General features: G+C 42.1%; 2 protein-coding genes across 4 annotated transcripts in view; one reads left to right on the top strand and one right to left on the bottom strand.

The window, feature by feature from the left end:
• The first annotated feature begins 6,941 nt into the window (after positions 1-6,941).
• On the top strand, positions 6,942-10,801 carry LOC109993007 (T-cell leukemia homeobox protein 3). Its single transcript, XM_020645810.2, has 3 exons — positions 6,942-7,731; positions 8,715-8,952; positions 9,588-10,801. The coding sequence occupies exons 1-3, from the start codon at positions 7,305-7,307 to the stop codon at positions 9,769-9,771; spliced, it is 849 nt and encodes a 282-aa protein (XP_020501466.1). The 5' UTR covers positions 6,942-7,304; the 3' UTR covers positions 9,772-10,801.
• A 127-nt stretch (positions 10,802-10,928) lies between these two features.
• The window catches only part of LOC109993008 (Kv channel-interacting protein 1), a 36,888-nt gene continuing 33,680 nt past the window's right edge, over positions 10,929-14,136 (bottom strand). For all 3 annotated transcript variants that reach the window (XM_020645811.3, XM_020645814.3, XM_020645812.3), the window contains exons 3-8: positions 13,976-14,045; positions 13,802-13,872; positions 13,605-13,712; positions 13,414-13,518; positions 12,928-12,990; positions 10,929-12,560 (exon numbers count right to left, since the gene is read on the bottom strand). In XM_020645811.3, the coding sequence (XP_020501467.1) occupies positions 12,513-12,560; positions 12,928-12,990; positions 13,414-13,518; positions 13,605-13,712; positions 13,802-13,872; positions 13,976-14,045 (465 nt within the window). In that variant the 3' untranslated portion in view covers positions 10,929-12,512. The remainder of the gene's footprint in view (positions 12,561-12,927; positions 12,991-13,413; positions 13,519-13,604; positions 13,713-13,801; positions 13,873-13,975; positions 14,046-14,136) is intronic.

Raw genomic sequence — 14,136 nt, 5'->3', positions numbered from 1 at the left:
CCCGCCTCTAGGGGTCCTCACACCAATCAGCATAGCGCACCAAGAATCAATTAACACCAGTGGGAGGGGGCAGAGGGTACGGCACCACACACACTTAGACACACTCTGTGTCCCCATGCACACTGCCCACACACATGGTACTGTCTAAGGAGATATCCATCACATCACACATTGTGCGATATGCTCATTTGTGCGTACGTGTCTTTGAGCGTGTGTGTGTCCCCGTCTGTCCTGGTGTGCCCCGGTCTCTCATGGTGTGAGGTTGGGGAACAGATTGGGGGTCAGCAGGGGGGTCAGGCCAGGGTCACCCCCGTCTGAGCTGAGTGTGTGTGTGTGTGTGTGTCAGTCTCAATGTGTGTGTTTGTGAGTGTAGTAAAAGCCTGACCAGCACTTCCAGGGCTCACTGGCAGGCAGAAGCGAATAAGATGGATGGTGTTGATTCAAACTATGAATTCATTGCTCCCCTTGAATCCATAGAGAATAAATATATCCACAGAAATTATGAAAGAAGGGACCAAAATGAGCATCTCACATTTTATATTCTCTCTCCTCTCTCTCTCTCTCCCTATCCCTCTCTCTTTGTCTCTGAGGTGTGGGGACAGCTGCCGGCTACATGAAAACCATTCATCATCGCATCTTTACCATAAAATTATTGACAGATAGGAGGGCGAGGAGCGTTATTGGCTGCGTTTCTACAACGTTGGACAAAGAGAAAAGTTATGCATCAAGTGGAAAACATGAAAACTTAAGCAATAACTAAAGGGCAGACATTTCTTTTAAAGGGATGGTGAAACTGCTTAGCTAGAAAAAAAAAAAAAGAGAAAGAGAGCAAAGGGAGACATTTCCGCAACAACCGCCCAAACAAAGCTGCCAAATAAAGTGATCAAAGAGTGTCTACCATTTGCCCGTGAACGTTCCACTGTGAAACCCCACCTCTCTCCTCTTCCTCTTTTTCTCCACACATTGCCTTCTCCATCTGTTAGCCCGTTGCACTCGTCCGTCCACTATCAGCCCCCCCCCCCCAACCACCCACCCACCCACCCACCCTTCCTCGTTTCCTCTCCTCCTCTGCTCCTCTCTGGCCTTCCTACCCTCGGGGAGGTAAGGTGAGCTCCCGGTGCTGGTGTAAGTGACTGGTATTAGTCTCCTTCTCTGTCTGTCTGTTTGATCCCGGCACTAATGACTCCACAGGGACTGTGCTCTGATAATGGGAAATCAATATAGAGAATAGCGCTGTGGAGTGGCCTCACTTAGCTCTCGCTCTTTCACGCCTCACAGCAAAGTGCCTCCATGTATCTGTGGTGTGGGCGTGAGGAGGGGTGTAGTGTACTTTGTAGTGAGTGTGTGCATTCATGTGTATTCAGGAAGACTTAAAGAGTGTAGAGTAGAGGAAGAGTAGGCTTGTACATGAGGAAAATCTATATGTGCAATAACATTGTTCAGTAATGCGATGCCCATACAAGTTTAGAATGAATGAATGTTGAAATTAGCATACTAACCATAATTTACAGTTCCAGTGTCTTCCTTCTGTTCAGCATGTTTTACACAGTCAGTTTGTGTCGCCCGTTTTCTCTCCTATACGCAAATTGCATCAAAATCAGAAGTGACTCCTTTATCTAAACATGCCTCAACTGTCCACATCTTTAGTGCTAGCTAACCTTGCTAGAGTTCTAGCTTGTGCTACAATAGTTTGAATGAATGGTCCATGTATCCAGGACTTGATCTGCTAGGTCAAATGTTTTTTTTATGCAAATGTGAATGCATAGTGATATTACATAAACCTGTTTTCCCCGTATTTTGCAATAATCATGTTGTTCCATGATTTCAATGTGCATACTAATTTTGTGCTCATAATTAAATTGTGTTGTATTGTGCAGACTGGAGCATAATCTGAATATGGGGTAGTGCATGTAAGTTTGGAAAAAAGTAAAAAAGTATAATGTCGAATTGACATATCTGGGGTCATCCAGTCCTAAAATGCATATGTGGCTTTGAATATCTGCACGTGTGTCGAATCGGTCACACTCCTGCGCCTGGGGCTAGACAGGTGGGGCTGGTGGCAAGAAGCTGGCTGGTCACCCCCCCTCCTCCTCCTCCTCCAACCCTCAACCCTGAGGGGCCAGAAGGCCCAGCAAAGCAGGGGGCTGGAGTAGCTCCCTCTGCCAGGCTCCACAGCACTATGGCTGGTGGCAGCTGGTCTCTCTGTCCCTCCCTCCCCTCCCTCCCCTGCCTGAGCGCCCTGCGGGCAGGCAACAGGATGGGTGAGGAGGTCAAGAGGCAGGAGAGAATGGGTGGAGCGGCGGCGACATGCCGGATAATCGGCTTTTATGAAGCGGAGAGGACACAGACAGGGAGAGACTAGAAACACAGCTCTGACACAATGCAACTGGCTACAAGACGTAATGAATTAACACATTAGCAGCACGACCAGGGGCGTTCAGGAGCACTCAGCTGCTCTTAAACACAAACCCACACTGGCACACACACACACATAAATCAGTCATAAGTCATTAATGAAACAACAAACACACTCACTAATTAATTACATCACTCATTATTTTTTCCATGACAGGTCCCTCTGAAAGCCTCTTAAAACGTCTCCACAGAAACTGATACATTTACTTAACTCTAGAAAGAGATAAGACAGAGATTAACCCAACAAAGAAAAAGCATGCACTTTTAAAGATAAGATAATGCAATGGGAATCCTCTTGTCCAAACTAAAGGCATGTGTTCAATTATCATCAACCCCAAATGATCCCCATTAATGTTTTAACTCTTTCTCTCACATCCCAATCAAAGCCATCCATCCATCCCCTTTTTTCTCTCTGCTCTCCGTCCACCCCTTTAATTCACGTCTATGCGGTTACTTACTTCCCTCTCTCACTCTCTTCCTCCATTCCCTCCCTCCCTCCCTCGACTTTTAACCAGCGTGAAGGAGCAGCCATGCATTCAACCATCAGGCAGGCTTACATGGTCCACCCTTACACCAACACACACACACACACACACACACACACACACACACATACACACATACACACATACACACACACAGCATATTTTGTCTCGAGTTTAACAAGAATGCAATGTTCATTGAAACAAATGCTGACCATATCAGGGCATCTTTAGGTGGTTAAGTGCATCCTGATACTTGTATACAAATCAGTGACAGGCTTTTTACCCGCAGGATAAATCCCACTGGGAGTCTTTCTACTGGTTGCCATCTGAATATATCAAATAATCCACCACAACATTTTTTTATAATTAGCTGTTAACACATTTAAAAACTTGCATGACAGCTTTCATTTTGGCCATCAAAACTTTTTACCGCATGCAAAGTCAGAAAAGTGCCATTTAGAAAATATATTTTTAGTTGGTTTATCTGCTTTTAATGTCTAGTAAATAAATTGTATCCACAGTTCATGGCGCTGCGGTCCAGTGACAGCCCTGGGATGATGATGGCCCTGACCTACTCCCTGATGGGGGATCCCATTCCTCTCTTCTCATCCAACAATCCCACTGAGCATGTCAATATGAAACTCTATCCCCACACACACTCAGACTGTGCTAATACTATAGGCCATCCCTCCTATTATAGATACGACAGGTTTACATTGATAGGATGAGCCTGTAAACTGCTCTATCTGTGCGTAGAAAAGACGCACAGCATGGTGTTGAGAGAAGTTTAAATTAGACCAAATCAAGTCTCCCAACAGTAAAACACATTAGACTATATTGCGCTCAATGTGAGGGTGATTTAGGACATGAGCCCTGTTGTATGTGGGGTTGAGGGATAGCAGGCTGTAAAGCTTTGTTTAGCCAACTTTAAAGAATCCACAGCCTTGTAAATGTTGTCAGATGGCCGATGCCAGTGTCTTTCAGCTTAATACTACCTATATTAAATAGTTTAAATATTTCATAAGGGCGGTTTTTAGAGCGAGGGAGGAGAAATCGTTAGCTGCGGTAAAGTTTCATTAACTGGTCCCCATTTCGCTGCGAGGCAAACTCATCTCCTCTTATTGTAATAAAACAATCTCTCTCTCCACTCATCTCCCTCTCTGCACCGCCTCTCTGCTTCTCTTTTACATCATAATAATACACTACATCCCCTTTAAATGCACTATTACTTACCGCTGCCTTTTCATATTGTAACATCACGGGCACTTTAGCGACAATATAAAAGCGTGTCATTCATTATTCAGAGGCAGCCGGCCTCGTCCCCCTTTTAAAAAGTCAGGCGCGCTGCTGAAATTGATAACGGTGAAGAGACGCGCAATAAAAACGCAGCCCCCGGGTACCGAGCTGCAGCCCAGACCCCCGATTATGCAGATCAAGTGGTAATTTCTCAAACAAATCGCACTCTTTCACTCTTTTGTTGTCTTTTCTTTTTGGACTTTGGAATCAGGGTGTCAGCATTTATTTTGCCTGTGGAAAAAAGAGGATTGATGCACACTTTAATTGTTCTTGCGAGCTGCAGGCTTTTTTTTCGAAACACCATCTAAATATTTTGGCCCAAACGAGATCACCTAAAGCCTGCTTTTTAGAATGGGGTGTGTGTGGTTTTTTTTTTTTGAGTGGACTAATGTTATCAATTATTTGGACCCTTTCTGCTGTAATCACGAAGCAATGAAATGATCCGAGTCTGTCTGCAGACAATCAATAAATTCAGAAAAGCTGGCAGGAGGGTGACTGGGGGTTTTCTCCATGTGCGTTTTAGATTAAGTCACGGTGGTATCCCGGTAGGTCAGAGCTAATGTGTCATAATCGCTCATAATCATTGGATTACACCGGATTACTAACACCCAACATCTGCAACCAGTGGGACCCCGTCTGCTCCGTGCAGGCTGAAGGAACTGCCTTCACTGGAGGAGTGAGGACGGACGCAAGAATTATTAACTTTCATCAAACTCGTGGCTTAACCAATGAGTGATACATTTATTTATATTATAATGTTTTTGTGATATTTCACGTACCTATTTACTTGCGTGGGAGGGGGGGGGGTTATTTTAGGGAATTTTATTTTGCAAATGTCCTGAAGAGAAACATAAAAATGTTCCCAAAAGCTGACAGCTATTACAGACCAATTCTTCCCCATCAAAAGCCACCGGTGAGTTCACATATGGCGGGGTGACGCGGCCAACACTCAGAGTCTGTCCATATTGCCAAGCAAACACCTCGGGCCTTGTCCCATATCATATTGCTTTTTAAGCCTTTATTGTGAAAGACGAGATGACGAGCTGCTTTTTAAAAAAAATATATATATATCTACCGATGCATGTTTGCATTCCAATTTAATCTTGTAGTTTATAACTTCATAAAAAACAATCAAATTAATTGCTTTTTATTTTACAATTGTATATTCCGTTAAATAAAGATGGTGTAATCATTCAGGCTGCATTTTTTCCAAGTAACAGATTTTAAGTGCAACACATAAATGGAAGGGCAATAATATAGCTCAAATAATCTGCATACAATAGGCCATCAAGACAGCGATATCACAAATAAATAATAGTTTTTAAATATTAAAGTACATGTCCATCAAATGATGATAAGTGAACAGGTTGAGCAGATCGTTAAAAAGCCTACAAATATAAACCCCATTGTCACTAAATGAATATGTTGGCCATTAGTTTGTTAAAGTACTGTAATGTGATCGCTTAAAAAGCCACCTGCCGCAACTGAAGCCCACGCGCATTTGTCTGTCCCTGAGACAAGTTAGTGGAAATGTGATTATCCGGTCACTTTGGGCGCCTGTTACATTGAATCTGAGCGGTTAGCGGCTTCCACAGTCCGGACACTTTATCTAGAGTAGCCCATGGCCTTCCCCTGTCAGGTCATTTAATGTGGGGCTGGCTACGAGGAACAAATAAGGCCAAGTAGTGATTTTCCACGCGCAATGGGTGCTGGTGATTCACTGCCAATGTTCCATCAGGCTGCTGTCCTTTTACTTTAAAGAGAGACGCGATGGGTTCTATGTGCGCAATTACGCACGGGTAAATGAAGACCCTTGTTTTAACACTTTTTTTTTTTTTTTTTAGTAACCTCTCAGTACATAATGCTTTATGTTTGTGGTGATCGTAATAACATTGTTTCTATAACCCGGTAACGAACACAAAACAACAAGAATTTGACTTATTTGCAATTTAGCTGTAACATTAAGGGCTACGTTTGACGCGATATGATAGTTAGAAAAACATTTTACTAAATTTGAGCATAAAATCATACATGGAAGTCGACCATAAAACACCCATCAAGGAAATTTAATAACACCACATTTTAAATGCAAGGACGATGTGAAGGATTTGCATTCAAAGAAACGCACATGTAAACTGTTGCTTATTCCTTTTGTTCTTGGGTTTAGAAAATGTCCTTATTAATGCTCTCCTGGTTATAAAGTCTACTTCTCTTGAAGCTTTCAACATGTATAATTATTCCCGGAAAATACACGTGTGTAAATAAAAAGGTGACACATAAAGCAACAGATGATGCGCATTTACTGTCTATTTCGTGAAACGTGGGCAAAGGAAGCATCAATTCATCGGATCCTGTGTGAAGTTTTTTTTTTTTTTTTTTTTTTTTTTTAAATGTTTGTTGCCTAAACTTATAAACCCGTCCACATATAGATTTCTCGGGATGAACGAAACACTGACGGATGACTGACAAGCAGCTGTAACGATACAAAATGTGATGTTCTTTAACGAAGAGGCGGAAAAAACAACATTGAACTTCGGTGATCAATGGAGTGATTTACATGCAGTTCAAATGTTATGGAGTTGTCGCACCCTCCTTACTTTCACACCATCATTGATTTAAGAACGACTACATTAGATACTGACTCGCGCACATGGCATGAAGCTGCCATATCTTGCCATTTAAACATAACAATCTGACGGCTGTAGTGGTTATGGGAAATCTTTGTAATCGTGCCAAATCGCGGGCCTACCCCCATTAACATTCAATCAGTCATTGAGGTGCCAGCCAATGAAAGGTGGAGAAGGATGGAGGAGGACGGAGCAGCCAGACGGAGCGTTTTGACGCGCTGAGAGGAGGACAGAGCGTCACATCTCTCCAAACGCAAATCAAACTTCACAGAGCCTGTAGAGAGGAGCCAGTCCTCTGAAGGAGGCCTGTAAGACACACCGAAGACACAACGAGGACGCGCTGGATTCTGGGAACACAACCGAACAGCGATGGAGGCACGACTGGCGGCATATTTAGGTGCAGTTTGACCCTGCTGTGCATCCACCTGAAAACCTCTCCTTTAGTTCTTTTTTTCATCCTTTCTGCGACAGAGCGACGAGGATGGAGCAAGCACCAAGCGCGCCGAGTCCTCCACCCAAACCGGCCCATCATGAGCCCATCAGCTTCGGCATCGACCAGATCCTGGGAGCCGGTACAGAGCCAGAAAACGGGCGCACGGCTGGAAGACAAAGTGGGTCCGATTTAGGGAGCGGGGACGGTTATTACAGTCTAGGAAGCCCGACAGGGGCCAGCGCGCCCTCCTACACTGCGCTCTCCATCTCGCTCTCCGGTATAATTCCCCCGGCAGAGGCTGCCGGTTCATACGGGGAGAGCAGGGGTCTGGGTAGTCGGGGAGTAATTCGAGTCCCGGCCCACAGACCCATGACAGCCCCGGGACCCCCTGCCCCCGTCCAGGGTGCTGTCCCTGGGTTCGGAGGACTGTGTTTCCCCTGGATTGGAAACAGGTTCGCCAAGGACAGAATATCAGGTGGGCCAGCTGTTTAACCATTAGGTTGTCCCTCGTTAATATTTTATATTGTTTAAAATGTTAAACATCATGTGGCCGGTATCTGTGAAAGCTATTTCCAACTATCAGGAATGTGGCTCATTTAAAAGTCTTAGCCTAAATGAATCAGGATTTAAATTAGAATAAGTGTGTGGTTTTTTTTTTTTTAATAATGCTGAATGTTTCTTTTAGATATTATTATCAATATTATTAAACACCAATTGTTTCTCTTTTTACTGAAGTAAATCTTGTTAAAAGAGTTAAATATATCATTTCTACATTATGGCTGCAGATGAATAAAAAAGCCCGTCAGACTGTGCTTTTTTCAAATAAATAAAATACAACGGCATGAAATTAATGCTTTATGACAACTTACTTAGGCTAAATGTTATTCAAAGGCAAAATAAAAAAAATAAAGAGATCGTTTTTTAAAGTTTGCACTGTAACATATAGACCACTTTAAAAAAAAACACAAAAAGTTATACTAAAAACATCTAATGATAATACTAAAATAAAAGCGTTTATTTTCTTTGTATTTAACAAAGAAAGAAATATCAGGCATATAATTATTTTTCACACACGTTTTAAAGATTAGCTGCCTTTAGGAGCAAATGTGTGTCCTGTAGAAAAGCCTAAATAGACCAATGGGCCGCTGCCCCCTCTGTTAAGTAGTCTTTCAATCCAAAATAAAGTAGGATTGAGTTATTTCTCTTTTTTTTTCTTCATATCTGCATTGTTTCCCAAAGCCTACTTTGGCCAGACTCATCTTTCACAATAAATTTCCTCTCTCGTCTCTCTCACGTGGTGTACACAGTCGAAATAGGGAATTGTTGTCAAACAGGGCAGATATCTGTGATCTATGGCCTTGAATTTCCATACAGAGTGGGGAGTGAATTATTCTGTTTGGTGTGGTGTAAAATCTTAGTCTTCCACTTACCCGGTGTGTCTCTCTCCGTTTCTCGCAGCGGCTCTGGTGCCGTTTGCAGTCACGCGGCGGATAGGACATCCGTACCAGAACCGGACTCCTCCCAAACGGAAAAAGCCCCGGACGTCCTTCTCGAGGGTTCAGATCTGTGAGCTGGAAAAACGTTTCCACAGACAGAAATACCTGGCCAGCGCCGAGCGGGCAGCCCTGGCAAAGAGTCTGAAGATGACGGACGCGCAGGTCAAAACCTGGTTCCAGAACCGGAGAACCAAGTGGAGGTCGGTAGGAAAGTCCATATTGGGCGTTAGTTGTCTTGACTTTCACTTGTATCTGAGTTTAATCACAATTCACCCGTTTCATCACAATTCACCCGTAGACACCCGGGAGTTCTTCTCTTTTTTCCAAGTCCTGTTTCACCTGTTTCAGACATAACTTTGCTCAGGTGAACCCCACGCGCTTTTTCCGGTTACTTGACCCCAATGACACGGAAACAAAACAAGCTAAACACTAGGGGCAAAACTTTCAAAATAACTTTAAATTGTATTCTTCTTTTTCTCATTCTGTTCTTATGTCAGGATGTATTAAATACAAATTATAAATAATTCCTTAAAATAGCCTACCAAAAATGAAGTTTTTGTTTTTTTTAACTTATTCTTACCAAAACACGAAGACACAGATTTTGCCCTATTCTCTATGATAAATTTCACGTTAAAGAAATGTGTTATGCATCGCTCGTGGCTTATTCTAATTCAAATAAATTACAACTGTTGTTATTTTGCGGCCTATTGTTTTATTTGTATTTATTTTGTTCGTTGTTTTACTTTTTGTCTTTTATTCTGCACAACTCTACCTTTGAACATAAATGAACGTCCATGATGGTTTTTTTTTAATCTTACCTCCTGTCTTCTTTTAGGAGACAGACAGCCGAGGAGCGCGAGGCGGAGCGCCAACAGGCCAATCGGCTCATCCTGCAGCTGCAGCAGTCCGCCCTCCAGAAGTCCCTCAGCGAATCAGCGGTGTCGGACCCACTTTGCGCCCATAACTCCTCCTTGTACGCCCTGCAGAACCTCCAGCCCTGGGCTGAGGAGAGGGAATAGAGCCAAGGCACTACGCTGTAATCAATAATCAGCATCTATTATCGCTGGGAGGGTAAATCCATTCAATTAGGCCCACTTGAGGACAGCAGGACTAACTTTGACCCATGCAATGGGGGGAAAAAAAACAAAGGAAGCAGCCCCATCCATCTGAGGAAAAGAACCTAGTATGAGGGTAAGTGGTGCCTGTCTTCAAGCACAGACTTTTTTTTTGGGAAGATTTCTTCCATCCACAAAAACTACGAGACTTTTTCACACCGAAAAAGGAAACACGACTTTGTCCTTACAATTTCTCGCCACCCTGTTACTGTACTCGTATGCTTGTTCTTATTCTATTTATTAGAATAAAAAGCATATTTACATTTACCTAAAACACATGAAGAAAACATTCCTTCTTTACAGTGGGACATTACGTGACTAAATGGCTTGTGAGTGTTTTTTCCACTCAATGCAGCCCACCAGATTTTGTGATAGTAACCATGAGATGCTCTTTTAAGGGCAGAACACCAGCTAGATTGAGACAAGGCCTGACACACCTTTACTATATGACCTAGGTCAAGAAATGTGTTTTAAATCTATCTTCTCTTCTGTTTTATCACAAGGCTTCACAAAATGCTTGTTTGGACTCATTTTCAATATTCTGGTGCTTAAATCCTTTTTTAAATCTAATTTATAAATGTGCTCTCTCCAGCTACAATCACCTGTACACATGCACAGGTGTGTTGCACAAACTAAGCCTGAGAAATTTGGTGCCTAAAATGTTAACATATGAGGGAATTCTTCAGTGCGCGGCAATAAATGGGAAAATAGATGCGAGGATGGTAGGAGAGAGAAGTGCAAAAATATGAAAGCGGCTGTAAGTTGGGTAATAAAGAGAGTGATGCATGTTCAGTGATGGTGGTGACGTTTTTTCATATGCACATTATCATGCTTTATTTGTGGGCCTAGTCCTCTGGGATGCAGGCACGACTGTACAACTGATTTTGTACTTTCACTGTAAATGTGTAAATAACAGTATAAACCGTTCATGTGACCCTTTTTGTTCTTCCTCTTTATGTTGCGCTTTAAAATTATTGCAAGGTCTTCATACACAATAGTTACAATCTGTGAAAAAGAAAAGGTTATGGATTAACATGGTAAATAATAATACCAGACATGAATTAATTTTGTTTCTTGAAAAGTTTATTGATGAATATAATGATTTTGTATTCTACAACGCACATGATTTTATTCGGACAGTTTTAAGCTGTCTGTTTATCTTCCTGTCTGTCTATGTCTGGGTACATTTGATACGAGCCGGAGTTCTGTCACACTATTGGTAGCACAGTGAGTGGGCATGACAGTAAATCATCTATAAATCTGTGTTTTGTCCTGCTCAATCCTCAACACAATGGCTCTTGTTTGAAACATGGCTTCCATTCCTCCAGAATCAGTGAAAGGTCTCTCTCGTCATCTGTCTTCCCCTTACACTCCCTCCTCCTTTAGCCCCGCTCCGCTGTCTCTCCCTCACAGTGAAACGTTGGTTGCTCTCAGTCAATATTTTTTAACAGACAGAACTGACGAAGAAACTCTCCTCTCAGATACTTGGTCATCTCAAATTGACAGATAGCAGCGTCCACAAGATGAAGCAACATGCTCATAAAGTGACTTAAACATTATTCAGGCTGACAGACACTTTACATAAGGACACCACACACACACACACACACACACACACACACACACACACACACACACATACACACACACGGACAAACACACATGCACGTCCCTGCATTTGTCTGCTTTTTTTTTTTTTTACGCCTGGAAACCTTTAAATGAACTCTTTATTTCATAAAAAGTGTCACATAAAATCATTACAGTTAGGTTTAATTTGACAGAAAGATAGACAGGCACAAATGCTTTATAGAGCGAGAAAAATCCACAAACACCACATTAAATATCTGAAGTTGGGTTGTTATACATTAAAACACTGACAAAAACCACTCTAACACACACGTACACACACACACACGCGCAGACACACACACAAAAGGAACATTAAAGACTGTTGCAAGCTGTCGAGAGACGTAGACTGTCACAAGGAGGACATATTCAGCTCTTGCAAATCTTCACAGGGCTGTGGCTGAATCACATGGATCTAGAAACACACAAGACGTCTCCACTCGGACCTTTGCTTCCCAAACTGTATGTACTTAGAAAGAGTGAACTGCAACAGGGTATTTGTACGGCACACATACTGTACGTTAAACATTCCTCAGGCCTCTGCCCTGCATGCTTCACAATATTGCCCGCATTGTTTTATTGACACAGAAATTCAAGATGAAAAAAGCTGATATTTAAGCCCCATGGTTACATTTATTTGACATTCCTGCTAAGCTGCTTCAAGGAATTCCTCTCCAGCCTGATAGTCTGGTTTAATTTACATGTTTCAGAAAATTATTATTATTATAGAGAATCAGTATTTACACAATGTTCAAAGTGTCTGTCATTGGACAAACAGCAAAAAAATAATAATAGAGAGACAGAGACAAGATCAAACAAAGAGTTTGAGTCTGAAGGACTTCTCCAAAACCAGTGATGGTTTGTCTCCATGGTTTGGTTACAGAAGGAAGTCTCCCATGAAGCTCCGAGGCGACTTTCCCACACTGACCGACGATATCTTTGTTTTTCTCACTTGTTTGACTCTTCTTCCTCTCCATCTTTGTTCTTTTGTGCTCTTATCTCTCGCAGCGTCCACACTTCTAGATGACATTTTCAAAGAGCTGTAGGGACCTCATGATGTTTTCATCCTGTGCAAAGAACATTAAAAGGCTGAAAGGGTTCCTCCAAACATCATTTAATTCAGTTTACTGGCCACAAGGGGGCAGTAAAAGCCTGTAAAAATGTTAGCGTCTTCTCTCCATATTTATATAAAAGCTGGCAAACACTTTAATTAATAGCTAGTATAGGGAGGCTTGCAAAGGAGGATCGTTAGCAAAGAGCCTATGAAGAGGTTTGTGAAACGTTAGTTACATATACACACAGCTTTTACTGCAGGGAAATCACAGTTGTTACCAATTTTACCAATTAAGCTATCATTCATTTTATATTTGGCACATGTTCTGTCTTTTAGTGGTGTAAAGCTAAAAAGGCCCGAGGAAGAAAATAAATATATACCTCTTGACAAGAAAGGATGAATTCATCAAGAGTGACCACACCGTCTCTGTTTTTGTCCATTTTCTGTGAAGAGCAACACCATACTGTCAAGCCATAAGTCTCGAGGATAGTGAGGAAAAATAAAAAGGTAATGATCAAAGAAAAAAACAAACCAAACATCAGTCATTTTGGTAACTTATTTGTTGCTCAGCACTCTTTGCCGTGGTTATTCAGCACTTCTCAAAGATCACCTTAGCTATAGTCACCCTGTTAACTCTGTGATTTATTTCTATTTTTCATATGTTACAGGAAGTTTAGTTTGTTTTCATAACTAAACTAGCACTTGTTTCACTCTTGAAATTGCTAAAAAAAAAAACATTCACATTTTTTCTTTTGCTGAAATGTAAATCATGATTTTTGACTGATGCATGAGGTCTGGTAATTCATGATTTTCATTGCTCGTTTCATTGTTTATTTGACATCAATTATGGACTCAGATACTATTACCCGAAAGAAGGCATCCACATGCTGTTTGGGTGCATCAGTTTTCAAGACGGGGTAAGTGAACTTCCCCATCATGTCGTAAATGGCTCTGACGATGTCCGTCATCTCCTGTCAAACAGAACAGAAGTACATCATCATTTGAAGACGTGCGGAGGTTTAAAGATACACCCACGACGGCAGAAACAAACCCTCACCTCTTTGTTGATGTATCCATCTCTGTTGATGTCGTAAAGGTTGAAGGTCCACTGTAGCTTCTCAGTGATGGTTCCCCTCAGCAGGATGGAGAGAGCTGTTACAAAGTCCTGACCGAGGGAAACAAAATGGAAGAGGACGTTATCTAATAAGTAACTTTGAAAAATAAAAAAAATTGAAATGTGTGAATCCAGCACACCTCAAACTTTATGGAGCCGGTATGTGCTGAGTCAAATGCATTGAACAGGAAATGTGCGTAGGTGCTGGCATCTGCAGGAGAAGAAGAAAACATTTGTTAACACCTTGAGTAGAAACAGTAGGGAGGCAGAACCCCGTATAAAAACACAGAGTGAAACAAACTTTCTCTCTGTACCTCCATGTGGGAAGAACTGTGAGTATATTTGCTTGAAGGTTTCCTCGTTAACAATGCCACTGGGACACTCCTGGAAAGAGAGAAGGCGATAGAAAGACAGGGATGGTGAGCAGGTAGGAGGATTGAACTGCAGATACTGACTTCAGGCAGAATAGAGGTAG

The sequence above is a fragment of the Labrus bergylta genome, chromosome 9 (assembly GCF_963930695.1).
Source record: "Labrus bergylta chromosome 9, fLabBer1.1, whole genome shotgun sequence".
Taxonomy (NCBI): domain Eukaryota; kingdom Metazoa; phylum Chordata; class Actinopteri; order Labriformes; family Labridae; genus Labrus; species Labrus bergylta.
Note: the sequence above shows the minus strand (reverse complement) of the source record. Positions and strands in the feature narration are given on the sequence as shown.

Excerpts from the sequence above, each read along its gene's own strand:
- LOC109993007 (XM_020645810.2), top strand. The coding sequence starts at position 7,305 with ATGGAGCAAGCACCAAGCGCGCCGAGTCCTCCACCCAAACCGGCCCAT. Across the intron at positions 7,732-8,714 it reads CGCCAAGGACAGAATATCAG|CGGCTCTGGTGCCGTTTGCA; the intron begins GTGGGCCAGCTG and ends CGTTTCTCGCAG. Across the intron at positions 8,953-9,587 it reads AACCGGAGAACCAAGTGGAG|GAGACAGACAGCCGAGGAGC; the intron begins GTCGGTAGGAAA and ends GTCTTCTTTTAG.